The sequence below is a fragment of the Perca fluviatilis genome, chromosome 21 (genome assembly GCF_010015445.1).
Source record: "Perca fluviatilis chromosome 21, GENO_Pfluv_1.0, whole genome shotgun sequence".
NCBI classification, from domain to species: domain Eukaryota; kingdom Metazoa; phylum Chordata; class Actinopteri; order Perciformes; family Percidae; genus Perca; species Perca fluviatilis.
In genome coordinates this window covers 4,590,114-4,603,526 of record NC_053132.1, presented here as the reverse complement: position 1 = coordinate 4,603,526, position 13,413 = coordinate 4,590,114, and the positions used below count along the sequence as shown (strand labels likewise).

The 13,413-nt window shown below is 39.1% G+C and overlaps 1 protein-coding gene across 2 annotated transcripts; it reads left to right on the top strand.

The window, feature by feature from the left end:
• The first annotated feature begins 5,686 nt into the window (after window positions 1–5,686).
• oxld1 (oxidoreductase-like domain containing 1) lies at window positions 5,687–10,735 on the top strand. 2 transcript variants are annotated; one of them, XR_005637791.1, is made up of 3 exons: window positions 5,687–5,895; window positions 7,417–8,027; window positions 10,269–10,735. XR_005637791.1 is itself a non-coding variant. In XM_039787682.1 (2 exons), the coding sequence occupies exons 1-2, from the start codon at window positions 5,845–5,847 to the stop codon at window positions 7,792–7,794; spliced, it is 429 nt and encodes a 142-aa protein (XP_039643616.1). In that variant the 5' UTR covers window positions 5,687–5,844; the 3' UTR covers window positions 7,795–8,108. The 2 variants fall into 2 exon arrangements, 1 of the variants encoding a protein (XP_039643616.1); XM_039787682.1 differs by lacking the exon at window positions 10,269–10,735 and having other exon boundaries at window positions 7,417–8,108.
• Window positions 10,736–13,413: the final 2,678 nt, after the last annotated feature.

Below are 13,413 nucleotides of genomic sequence, written 5' to 3'. Positions count from 1 at the left end.
TAATCCTTCTCATGCAGAATGCCTGCAGCCAGAGCAAAGCTGTGTGTTGTTTATGTCGGGGGTGAGCTTTTTTTTAATATCAAGAATCCCTTAAAAAATGTCTGAATTAGAAGAAATCATCAGTAACTTTTTTTTTTCTCATAAAACACAGGGCTTTTAAGCGGGGGGAAGAGAAGTTCGTGTACCGGGGGAAAACACAAGACTTTCACCCAGGAAACGCGTGTTGGTGTCTCGGGAGTACTTAACCCTCATGTTGTCCCCGGGTCAAATTTCCCCCCATTCGCAAAACTTCTATATCAGAAATATGGGTTTCTTGTTAACCAAATGACTCAAAAAATTAAGTACAATTGCAAGTCCTCGATTACTGCTTTCATTGATTTGTGGGTATTCAATTTTATAGCATTTGAAAAAATTGAAATGGTTTCAAAACCTGACTAAACTTTGACATCCACACGTCTGCGATTCTCCACCAACATACGTTCCTCTAATATTAGTCATAATCATTAATCATTTATCAAAATTAGGTATAATCTCCTATAAATGACATTAATTGACCATGAATTCCAAAAATACGTGTAAAACTAGTGGTAATAAGTTGGTGTTAGTGAAAAATAGCATAGAAAACGTGGAAAATAAGTGACAAAAACATTGAAAAAAGTGACAAAAACATCAGAAAATTTGTCAAAAATATCAAGAAAAGCAGTAAAAAAAAAGTGTTAATTTTGACCCAGAAGGACAACAAGTGCATGGTCGACCAGAAGACAACACAAGGGTTAAATGGGACCAGTGTTTTAACCCAAACCAAGATTTTCTTTCCGATCTTAACTAGTCGACCATGACGGTCACCTTTTGTTGGCTGAATTGAACTGCTACGGCCGCTAAACTCAACTGTCATGTGACCGGTCGTCAGGTGACTGGCCACCGCTCGCTGTTATTTCTTGGGATGTCATACAAATTGTTGTGCATAAGTTTTCGTTCATGATAATGCGTTGAACTTGGCATTTAAACACAAAAGTACAGCTGAGGCTAATGGGAATGCCGTTAGTTTTGCAGGTATTTGATCATAAACCAAAGTATTGGAGAAATAAATGGCCCTAGAGGGAAAATCTGTGGATCAACAAAGTACTTACAATTCATCCTGAGGCAACATGAATCTGTGTGCCAAATGTAATGGCGATCCATCCGGCAGTTGTTGAGAGATTTCAGTGTGGACTAACCTGTTTATCATGTCATGCATCGCTGCATAACTGTATTCGGCATACTATGAAGCTATTTGCAAAATTGGCATCTTTATACATTCAATCTTATCTTTAAGATTAAGTAAAATAAAGTGGGTGTGTTAAAATCTTTACAAGGCCTCCAGGAAATCCCTTATAACCCATAGGAGTCCTCAGGCTGCACTTTGGGAGCCACTGGGTCATGTGAAAAGTTTCAAAAGTATCAAACTGTATCAAAAATAGTCTCCCTCCCTCGAGCTCATTTTCCTTAAGTATTTGTCATGTGCCTGACTTAATCTATCTTTCCCTCAATGTGCAAGCGAAGGGCCCCTCAGGAAACGCCTGCCGGAGGTAAAGCCAGACTGCAGGATTTCCAAGGGAAAAGGTGTTGAGAGAAACCTAATCCAGCTGCGGGGCCAAGGGGGGGAGTGGGGGAGGGGTGGGGGGGACTGTTTGTGAGGAAAGTCTAGTGGCAGTCTTGGAGAAAACGGACCCCTCAGCCTCCTCGGTGCTCACATACCTGACATATTTAAGAGATTCTCTGAGCTGACCTACACGAGCTGATACCAAACACTGCTAGATCATCTTAACCGTCAAATCACATGAATGCTACGCCTTTTTGATACAATGTGAAAAATAAACATTTTAAGTCATATTGTTTGCCTGCGATCGTGTTATTGTCAATCCCTGTACACAGAACATGTGGAGTAGTGGAGAAAGTATTCAGATACTTTTGTTTTAAAGGGTAACAGGTATGTTTTTGTGTCTGAGTGACTGATGGGAACAACAATCTTTGACATTGGTCAGGTATTAAGTGAGATCAACAAGCTACAATGTAAGTTAATAGGACAGTTGTCCAGCTTGTATTTACCTTCACAAAAGTGCTCGTTTTGCCACTGACGGGTTCAGATTAATATTCTAAGTGTCTGACAACATTATGGAAAGGATTTCTAAGGAGGTCGACCTTTCTGTTAAAGATTAAGATCCTTTTTTTAAACATAAAAACATCCGCGAAAATTGCATTCACTAAAGCCACCAGACTTCATGTAAATAAACAGTAATTTTAGCATCGTAAAACACAGAAACAAAACAAAATTATGAAAATAAGTTTTGGGTCGTCTTTCCACTTTTCCAACCACCACAATTCTAGTTTTGCTTGAAATAAACACATAGTTTACCGATTTACATGTGACAATATTTTGGCTCTATACACGCTAAAGGTATTGTTTTTATAAATGGAGTCTGGTGGGTTTAGCACTAGCGATTTCAGAGCTGTTTCTGGTTCAACAGAAATGTCTTAAAACGGTTTTAAAAAGGTCTATCTCTGTAGGGATCCTTTCCATAATGTTGTCAGACACTTAGAATATTAATCTGAGCTTTTCAGTGGCAAAAACAGCACTTTTAGTGAACCAAACTGACGATGCACATTTGCACCATAGGGTTACATTGCAGCCCGGTCTGTGGCTGCCGGTTACAGCGTTCACGCTTAATACTGGACCAATTTCAAAGAATGTTGTTCCTATCAGTCACTTACACACAAGAACATAGGAAAATAGTCCTTTAAGTAGTAACTCCACAGTGTAAAAGTGCTCTATTACAAGTAAAAGTCTTGCATTGAAAATGTGCCTGCCCTTTTCTAAACAGTTTCCAATGACAGCTTCGTGTTAACAAACCATCGGGCTCCTCCGGTCTATTTTACTTGGGAATGTCGCCACGGACTCCAAGTTCATAATACTGTGAATGTAAGGGCTTTCATCAGTGGGCCATAGGCTCATTAACCTCATTTGGCGATAGATAGTGAAATAACATATGTTCATTTTAATCAAAATCTCAGATATTCATATTTTAAAGCTACTATAATTACATTTTCACATCAGCAATGCATCAAATGACTAACTATATGTGAAAGGAGTCTTACAGGGACAAACCTATAACGAATTATCACTCCATTCTGTAATTTAAGTGTTTTAGCATCTTTAAAGTCATTGTTTTGTGACTGTACCACTGTAAACACTACATCAGCTGGTTAACTTTGACACGACTCTTCCCCCATACAACTTTATTATATCAACAATATGATGTCATCCTATAAATAGAGTAAAACCTATTGTGTCCTTCTTGCATTTAGGGTGAAATATGAATCATCAGGCACGCCTCGTGATAACAAAAACCTCTGTGGAATGGAATCTATTATAACCATTATAAAACCATTATCATAAGACTAAGCCTGAATCATTGAGGCTATTAAAACTCGGGTCTTTGTTCATTCCTCTCTCTGTGGACACAGCTACCTTCTATTTGTTACTCTGTCAGGATTATTAAGCGACCCATCTGCACTTTCAGAATAATATCAGCAGCCTTTTTTTGAAATGTGGTTGGTTTTATGTGTTTGAGTAAAGGTCTGGACTGCGGCTGAGCGAGAGCCTCTCCTTTGGATGAAGTCACATTGTGACCGGGAGATAACATGCCCCACCACACACCTGGTATCTCATGCCAGGCCGAGCAGCTGCTGTGTTTCCACACCACGTTACCATGGATGTGGCTTGCAAACATTGAAGTCTGTGGGGACCTAGGACTCACACTCCTTCGCTTTCACACACACACACACACACACACACACACACACACACACACACACACACACACACACACACACACACATACCTTACGCATCAGTGAACGGGTCAAATAGTTAAGAAATTGTCAGGTTACGGCACAGAATCGGGGAACGTACAAAGAAAAACTACATCAAAAGAGGGTTAGCTTTCACTCATGAGCATAATAAAGGAGCTGTTTCAAAGAACAAATCTGCTTTACCATGCTTTTAATGCTCTCTCAGTGCAGTGACACGTATTTTCATCCAAATCTAGGGCAGTGGAAATACGTCAAGGCGTTGAGCCTTTAATTAAGGTTTCTGCCTACATTATGTAAGCGAAATATGACCTCAGCTTCAATACAGGTTTGTGAGAAACATGTAATTTTCCTCTACCTGAGGTGGGAACAAGTCATTGTTTTGCAAGTCTTGAGAAAAGAAAAAGAAACTCAAGTCATGGACATCCAAACCTTTACCTCTTGCCTGGCAGCGTGTGGGATGCTGCAGGACAATAAAGATTTAATTTGCTGTAACAGTTTTTGATAACATCATGTTTAATTTTTAGGCATATAGAGACTATTAGAGAGGACTTGAAGCCAAGGCTAAAGGCCAAGGGAAGTCATGAGTGGTTGTTGAAGTCAAAACTGAGTTTGTCTGAAGTCTAATGTCATCAGATTCATGACTTGAGTCTGACTCAAGAATAAATCTCTGCTCTTTTTATGGCTACTTTTGTTTTAAAGGGTAACTACTGTTTTTTTTTTCAACCTGGACCCTATTTTCCTATGTTTTTGTGTCTAATCGGAACAACAATCTTTGACATTGGTCCAGTATTAAGCAAGATCGCTGAAGTCGGTAGCGGCTACAATGTAAGTTAATAGGGCAGCTGTGCAGCTTGTATTTACGTTCACAAAACTGCTCGTTTTGCCACTGACAGGCTCAGATTATTATTCTAAGTGTCTGACACTTAAAGTAATACTCTGAGACTTTCAGTGGCAAATAAAAAACAGTTTTAGTGGACCAAATTGACAGATGCACATTTTTTTCCCCATAGGGTTACATTGCAGCCTGGTTTGTCGCTGCCGGTTACAGCGTTCACACTTAATACTGGACCAATGTCAACGATTGTTGTTCTGATTAGACACTTAAAATAGGTCCAGGTTGAAAAAACCCTGTAGTTACCATTTAATTGAACGATAATACAGAAGAAGAATACCTATTTGTGAGGATAACATTTTTAACGTAGGCCTTTTGACACAGAAAACAACGATTTTGAAGGACATTTTAAAAACACAACAAATAAGCCCTCATCATAGTGCTGATCCGTGCAGCTGAAGAGAATTTGTGTTTCTCAAGTCTCAGAAACTGGTGACGTGGCCCTGATTAGGCACATAGTGTCCCCAAGCTGCCTGCAAACAGTATAGCTCAGTATAATTAGCCGCGCCTGTTAAGTGGTGCATGGCAACAATGCAAACATAAACATGAACCTAAGTTACTTCTTCTGACCTTGAACAGAAACTCACTATCAGATAAGATATTCTTTATTGCAGGTTACATAATGTGTTTTATAATATTCATATAGATATACATAGATATATTGTCCTGATCCTTCAATTTAAACCTCGGTGTGATACTAGTATGAGCTTTACTGTAAGATTCCCCCTCTATTGCATCTTCACATAGAGCATACAGATGAAACACTGACACCTGCTGGACAGTGATTGGAAATGCAGCTTTGTCTGTCTGGAACAGCCCAGAAACTATTCTGCGCTTTCCATTGGCTTACATTGTAGACGCGTGATATTTGATTGGCCAAGTCATTTCCTGTCGGCCAATCAACGTTTTTGTTTACAACTACACACACACAAGTCATAGTTCAGATAAATAGGAAGTGATGCAACTAGCTTGTGAGGCAGGTAATGCCGTTGATATAACCATAACCCACAACCTCCAGGAGGGAGCAAACTTTATGAAATCTACAGTTCGAAGAAAATGTATAATACAGACACATAACCAAGCGTTGTGTTTTCTGCAACGATGCTGTGTTTGGGTGTAAATGCGGCGAGGTCGTCGGTGTCTTTACAAAAGGTTGGTAGCTAAGCTAACGGTAGAGAAGCTAACGGTTACTAAACTAGCCTTCCGTCTTTGCAGGTTGACTTTAACCTAACCTTTTTTTTTTTTTTCACACCAGTTAGTAATATTTACAGAAAATACAACGTATCGTTTCTACTATTTTAACAGCCGTAAGCGTTTATTATGTTCCATTTAACGGGTAACTTTAGTTACTTTAGTTAGTAAGTAACGTTAAGCTAGCTACTTTCTGAAGACTGGAATAACGTTAGCTAATTTAGCTAGTTTAGCAAAGCCCTGACGTTTTTGAGTTCGCGTTAACTACCATTGAATGTTTACACCTTGTACTTTACTGATGGCATTTAGACATTGACATTTAAACCTCAATGGACCGTATTTAATTCAAGTTAAAAGTCAGGCTCAGACTACGACAGTGGTATGTATACAGTATGTGATTGAATAGACAGATGTATGAGTACTGAGCTGTACATAACAGCCCTCTCTGAGAGTGCAAGTTCTAACTTTTGAAACACTGGTGGTGCTAATGAAAATAATAATGTGCCCACCTGGGCCAGAGCCATTCTGTTTTGACAAGTGAAACCTTCTTCTGTCTGTCTTTCATCTTCTGAAAACACATTTCCCCTAAACACAATTTTACTTTAGAGTGGGATTTTATCACAGCTTTGTAAGTAGTCCTGTCCCTTTCATCAGTGGTGTAGTCTACGTGATACGCAGGTATACGCAGTATACCCACTAAGAAAGCTCCAGGATTTCCATATACCCTCTTAAAAATGCCCAATGACAACATACTTTCCATTATATTTTTGATATATTTTTAAATGTCATCTGTGTTCTTTTTCTTGCATAGGCTAAATAAAGGTATTTCCAACATAAATTGGTGCATAAAAGTGTATCCAAATGCAGAAAATGAAGTTGCTGACGCTCAAAACTTCCCAGGGTACACCCAGACTCCCCACTATGATATGCCCCCCCTTACCCAAAGGCTGATTCTGGCCAAGATATATATATATATATATATAGTACAGTATACCCACTACAATACATTAGACTAAACCACTGGTCTCTCTGTCTCACTCGCTTTCCACATTTGAATGCAGTCCTATCAGTGTAAAACATTGGTAAAAGTGCAAAATAGCTGAATAAATAAACATAAAAGAGCCTCTATAACTCACTATAAAAATATTTAAAAAGAAACAGGAGTTTGTGAAAAAAAACACAGACATACCACACATACAAGACATTCACTGCACGATTCATTTTTAATACTCAAGTAGCGTTACGTGCCGTTTCTGACTCCGTTTTGTTTTTTAATTTTCCTGAAACGTCCGCCTGAGGTCAAAAGTTCAAACGGAGAGTTTCCGGGAACGCCAACACAAAGAAAGAGGAAGGTCATGGACATCCGGCCTAAAATGAAGGACAACTAGCGGAATTTCCAGCAGTACCGGAGCAATCACAGAAATTAAACGTTGTCGATATAGACTAGATTATTATTAATCTTTGTATTCTGCTGTCTTTCAGCTGTGCATCCTCTCCCTGCTACACACAAGACATCGGACCTATCATTGCCCCACACAGTCTTCGAGACGTCGTGGTGCTGCTCGCTGCCTCTCCACTGGACCCGCTCCTCCCACACTCCCTGACTCCCCCGAGTGCTCTGACACCGAGCCCAGCCGCAGTACCTCCGCCTGGTCCCCTGACCAGGGTCCGCCGCCGGCTCCCACCCACTGCTGCATGAGTGGCTGCCATAACTGTGTGTGGATCGAACACGCGGAGCAGCTGCTGGCGTACTACAGCGACGGAGGCGACCGGGCGCTCGACGCCATCGAGGAGAACGTCCACGACGAGAACCTTAAAACCTACCTCAAGATGGAAGTTAGACTCCTAAAAAAGACGTGACAGATTGACCGCCAGTGGCTTCGATCACAGTGTTGTCAGGGAATGAGTGTTGTGAGCATTCTTACTAAAAAAAAAAAAAAAAAACACATCACTGACTGAGTAGAAGCACTCCCACTCCAGTCACCGATTTGAGCTCCACATTTTCACGTCCTCCGGTGGGTCACACGGGTCACGTCTGCAGAACATTTCAGGAAACTGACACGAGCTACCAGGTCGGCACGTGAAAAGTAAAGGTAGCTGTTTCTCCTGTCCTGCCTGACACAAATCAGCTGTAGCCAATCCTAAAACATGATAATAACAACAAGATAATTACATTTTGGGTTTTTGTTGTTGTTATTATGAGAACTCAGTCCAGCATTTCTTTTTTGTTATAACATTGTACACACCAAAGTAATTGCTGAGACCTGGGAACATGTGCCATCATTACAACAAAGTCCGGTAGTCTGCTATGGTAGCGTGTGTGCAATGGTGGAATTGCTTGACAAACGAGAAAAGAAATAATATACTTTACATTACATACATTTACATTAGACAGATTGTTAACATTTCATTTATTTATCAAGATTATCTAAATCTAAACCTTTATTTAGAGGTCAAATTTAAAGTAAGCACACCTAAAAAAGATGGTAATGATTCCTCATGACGGAGGAAAACTAGGATTAGGACTGTCAAAGTTGGAGCAGAAAGTCTCTAAACTGTGATGCAGTTTGAAACGAACAGTCTGGGTAATAATGTTGCCATTTGACTGTGTTTCTCTTCCAAATAAGTCTGGCTTAGTTTCCAACCTGACTGATAGTCTGACTGCTCCTGTTTCTCGACCTGTTGGCCTTTTTTTCTAGTGATGTCTGGTGTGGAGCCTGACCGGTAAAGGATTTTGAAGGCAGATATCGATACAAATATTTGGTGATTTCCCGATATATCGGCCTATATATTTATAAAAAAAAATACAGAATCACGTAACAAAACATAAACAGATGTCCCTAACATTAGCTATTTGTAGTTATTTATGAGTCCTCACTAAAATAATATGATCTTGCAGTTTAAAAAATAAACATGTTTGTTTTATTTTCACAACAGAACAGAGGAACATCAAGTCCTTTGAACAAAAACACAATAGACCTTTTTCACGGCAGACACGTTGACATGTCATAGTAGGAAAAGCACAGGTGTATTCAAACCCATTAATGATGGCTGCATTCCACTTAGGGTAGGAAATATCTTACTGGGACACTTGATGGAATTGAGCCATCGTTAAGGTTATCAATTTCAGCTGTGCTTTTCCTACTATGACATGATAAGTCAAAATGTCTTCTGTGAAAAAGGTCCTGGGATGTTGTAGAGCGCCCTCTGGTGGACAAACTATGCAACACCAACACTCATATGGTTGAAGGGGGTTTCGTCAGTTTTTATTTTATTTTTTAATTCATTTATCGGCCATTATAAATGCCGTACCGATAGTTTGGAAAATGCCAAATATGGGCCTGCTCTAGTCTGGTGTTCCCAGGTATCTCAGCAACTAACTTTGTGAGTACAACGTAATTAGTACTAATAGGAATAATGCCAAACACTTCAGAAATCTGAATTCTTCCTTAAGTTTCAGCTTGAAATGAAGCCAACCTGTTAGACTTCAGGAATGCTTGAATTGTTGTCACCTTAGCCTTTGCTTTATTTTGTTAGGTGCTTGTAGTGTTGAGTTTTGGAACGTGCACGTTTATTAATAATGTTAGTAATGTTTTGGGGCCTCATTAGAAAATCCATTGGGTTTATTTTTTTTTTTAACCTTTCTTCAGTAATCTTTAAAGATAAGTAATTTATTGTCATAGATAAAGCTCATTTGCACATTTGTTTGACATTTGAACTGAAGTGTTAAAATTATATTTTTACGTGTTTACTAATCCTTTTTGCTTCACTATATAAGACTTTTAAATGCTCTTTCTGAGATGACGGGAACCGTTTTGAGAACGTTTTTCGTGACAGTAGTCTCTGCTTTATTTCGTAACGCGTTGAAGTGTTGGTTTTTTGAACGTCCACGTTTAGTAATGACGTTATTAATGTTTTTGTCTTTAAAGAAATCGTTTGGTTTATTTTCACCTGACTTAACGTTTACAGCTTAATTCAGTCATCTTTATAGTTCATTGATTCATTGTCATGTCCCTTTAGTCATAAAGCAGATTTGCACATTTGTTTGTTTGAAGTTTGACGTGTTGAAAGTATATTTTTATGTGTTAAATAATCATTTGCTTCATTATATTTAAAGCTTTAGTGCGTAACTTTTTGACATTAATGAATGTCCGTTACATTCAAGCCATCGCCAGATGAGTTGCTACAAAGCTAATTAAGACTATCAGCTCCACACAACTGTCTCTGTTTATCTCAGTAGGACTATGGTCAGAAGATTGTGGCGTCCGTGCGCAGAAACTTGAGTGAAGATAATGACCTCGTCTGAAGAGTCAATTATGTTTTTTAATCCTCAGTGTCCTCCTTGGCTACTAGCAGCTGCGTGGAGCAGGCGATATCGTTTTTCTTCCCACTATGGCCACGCCAAGACCCGCCCTTCAGTAGCTACTATTGGCTAGGCGTCCATGCTTGCGCAAGGTAACGTAACCTGATTTGTTCAGTTCCTATGCCCTGACCAACCTGCTATCCTAACCTCAACCACTCGAGGTCAAATGCCAAACCCCAACCAATCGACCACTATGGCCAAGTGGGTCTTGGCGTGGCCATAGTGGGATTCGTAATTTTGCGTGGAGGGGTAGGGGGGCTGTGCGCGATCACAGAAGGCTTGTATCATGTGGACTCGCCGACAGTTTTGTTGTCGTTACTTAGAATTCCTGATGGGGGAGACAGAAACTACGCACTATAGCTTTAAGACTATTTTAATGATGTATTTGAAAGTTATTTTTGAGAGTTGTTTGGTAAATAAATGTTCTTTCTGAGATGACGTGAACCGTTTTTTCCCCTCCTTGGCATCACATCAGCCCAATTAGAGGCCCGTAGGGGGTGATAGATCAGAATCAGAACCACCTTTATTGGCCAGGTTTGCGTAAACAAACAAGGAATTTGACTCACAAAGTACTCACTTAACATATGAAGAATAAAAACAGAAAGGACAGTAAGAAATATAAAAAAATACTGTTAAGTATACAGTATAACGATACAATAGAATTTATAAATTTACAAGAAATAACAATTGAAGAGAGAGAAGGAGTAGTGCAATATCAGTATAGCCTGAGATTTAAGATGTAAATATAAATATAGTGCAAGGTAGTTAAGTGCAATGGTAATATATTAGTAAGAATATTTTAATTGTAGGATTGAAATACACATGAGGTAGATTAGCAGAACAGTGTTCATAAACGCTCTGCTCTCAAGAGGATCAAATGTTTGGGCTGATCCTCTTTCATCATCGCGGGGATTTATCCAACAACCCCGACCTGCTCTTTTTTCCAGGAACAGTTTCAAATGTCGTCAGACTTTATTTACTATAGCAGGGTTTTTCCTACCATTATAAGACTTAGGTGCAGCACCCAATTCTATTTTATTTATAGTATCAACTCATAACAAGAGTTTGGACATGTGCAGGGCGGTCCTCGGCTAAAGAAACTCTTATTTGACTTTCTTTACTAATTAACCCTTGTGTTGAAGACACTCTCTTTCCTCAGTGTTTTTGTTACTTTTGTTCGACGTTTTTGTCACTTTTCCCGATGTTCTTTGTCACTTTCTTTCTTTTTTTTACCACGTATTGTAAGCTTTTTCCGACTTTTTTGTCACTTTTTTCAACATTCTTTCTTCTTCAAATGCTATAAAATGGACTAAAACACCCAAATTCAATGAAATTAGTAGACTGATCATTTATTTTATTTGTGAAGAGTGTTGTGCGGACAATTTGGTTGAAAGAAACCCAAATTTCTCATATAGAAACTTTAAAAAAATGGGTCAGATTTGACCCGAGCACAACAGGAGGGTTAATTAGTTGATTTAATTGACAAATCTATAAAAAATTACTTTCCACACAATAATCGAACAAAATAAATCTTCTGTTTACCAGAGATGTGTTCATAAGTTTCTTGGAAATAATTCATTCATTCATGATCATCAGATCAGACCATTTTGAGAAAACCAAACTGGGATGATAGGCACGTAACTGGTCTTTCTTTCTGTCTTTTTTTTTTCTCATGTGACCTCCTGTTGCTCATGGGACAAAAAGCAAACCTAAGATGTGTTACTCTTAGCAGTGGAAGAAGTATTCAGAGCCTTTACTTCAGTAAAAGTACTAATACCACACTCACTGTAGACGCACTCTGTTACAAGTAAAAGTCCTGCATTGAAAATATTACTTAAGTAAAAGTATGTAAGTATCATCAGGAAAATGTACTCAAAGTATAAAAAGTAAAAGTGCTCAATGCTGAAAAATCCTCCCATTGTAGAAAGTGTAAAGGATCCAACCAGTTGTATGTTTAATGGTCTAATCATCTCAGCTGGACTTGTAGCCATTATATTGTTGGCTAGTTTACTTTAGAATAATTTTAACATGGGCACCCAGATAGCTCAGTTGGTAGAGCAGGCGCCCATATATAGAGGTTTACTCCAACCCGGGCCCGGGATGAACTCCGACCTGCGGCCCTTTGCTGCATGTCATTCCCCCTCTCTCTCCCCTTTCATGTCTTCAGCTATCCTGTCAAAATAAAGGCCTAAAATGCCCAAAAATAATCTTAAAGGTCCCATGACATGGTGCTCTTTGGATGCTTTTATATAGACCTTAGTGGTCCCCTAATACTGTATCTGAAGTCTCTTTTATATAGGCCTTAGTGGTCCCCTAATACTGTATCTGAAGTCTCTTTTATATAGGCCTTAGTGGTCCCCTAATACTGTATCTGAAGTCTCTTTATATAGACCTTAGTGGTCCCCTAATACTGTATCTGAAGTCTCTTTTATATAGACCTTAGTGGTCCCCTAATACTGTATCTGAAGTCTCTTTTATATAGACCTTAGTGGTCCCCTAATACTGTATCTGAAGTCTCTTTTATATAGACCTTAGTGGTCCCCTAATACTGTATCTGAAGTCTCTTTTATATAGGCCTTAGTGGTCCTCTAATACTGTATCTGAAGTCTCTTTTATATAGACCTTAGTGGTCCCCTAATACTGTATCTGAAGTCTCTTTTATATAGACCTTAGTGGTCCCCTAATACTGTATCTGAAGTCTCTTTTATATAGACCTTAGTGGTCCCCTAATACTGTATCTGAAGTATCTTTTATATAGGCCTTAGTGGTCCCCTAATACTGTATCTGAAGTCTCTTTCCCGAAATTCAGCCTTGGTGCAGAATTACAGCCACTAGAGCCAGTACCACAATGAGCTTTCCTTAGGATGTGCCATTTCTGTGTCTGTAGCTATTGAGGAGGAGAGTGGGATGTGGGCTTTCCATCTGAGCTTTCATTTTCTCAAAGGCAGAGCAGGATACCCAGGGCTCGGTTTACACCTATCACCATTTCTAGCCACTGGGGGACCATAGGCAGGCTGGGGGAACACATATTAATGTTAAAAAAACTCAAAGTAAAAATTTCATGCCATGGGACCTTTTAAAAAAAAAAAAAAAAAAAAAAAAAAGAAATCTTAATT

Coding starts and splice junctions, on each gene's coding strand:
- oxld1 (XM_039787682.1), top strand. CDS start 5,845: ATGCTGTGTTTGGGTGTAAATGCGGCGAGGTCGTCGGTGTCTTTACAA. Junction 5,896..7,416: donor CGTCGGTGTCTTTACAAAAG/GTTGGTAGCTAA, acceptor GCTGTCTTTCAG/CTGTGCATCCTCTCCCTGCT.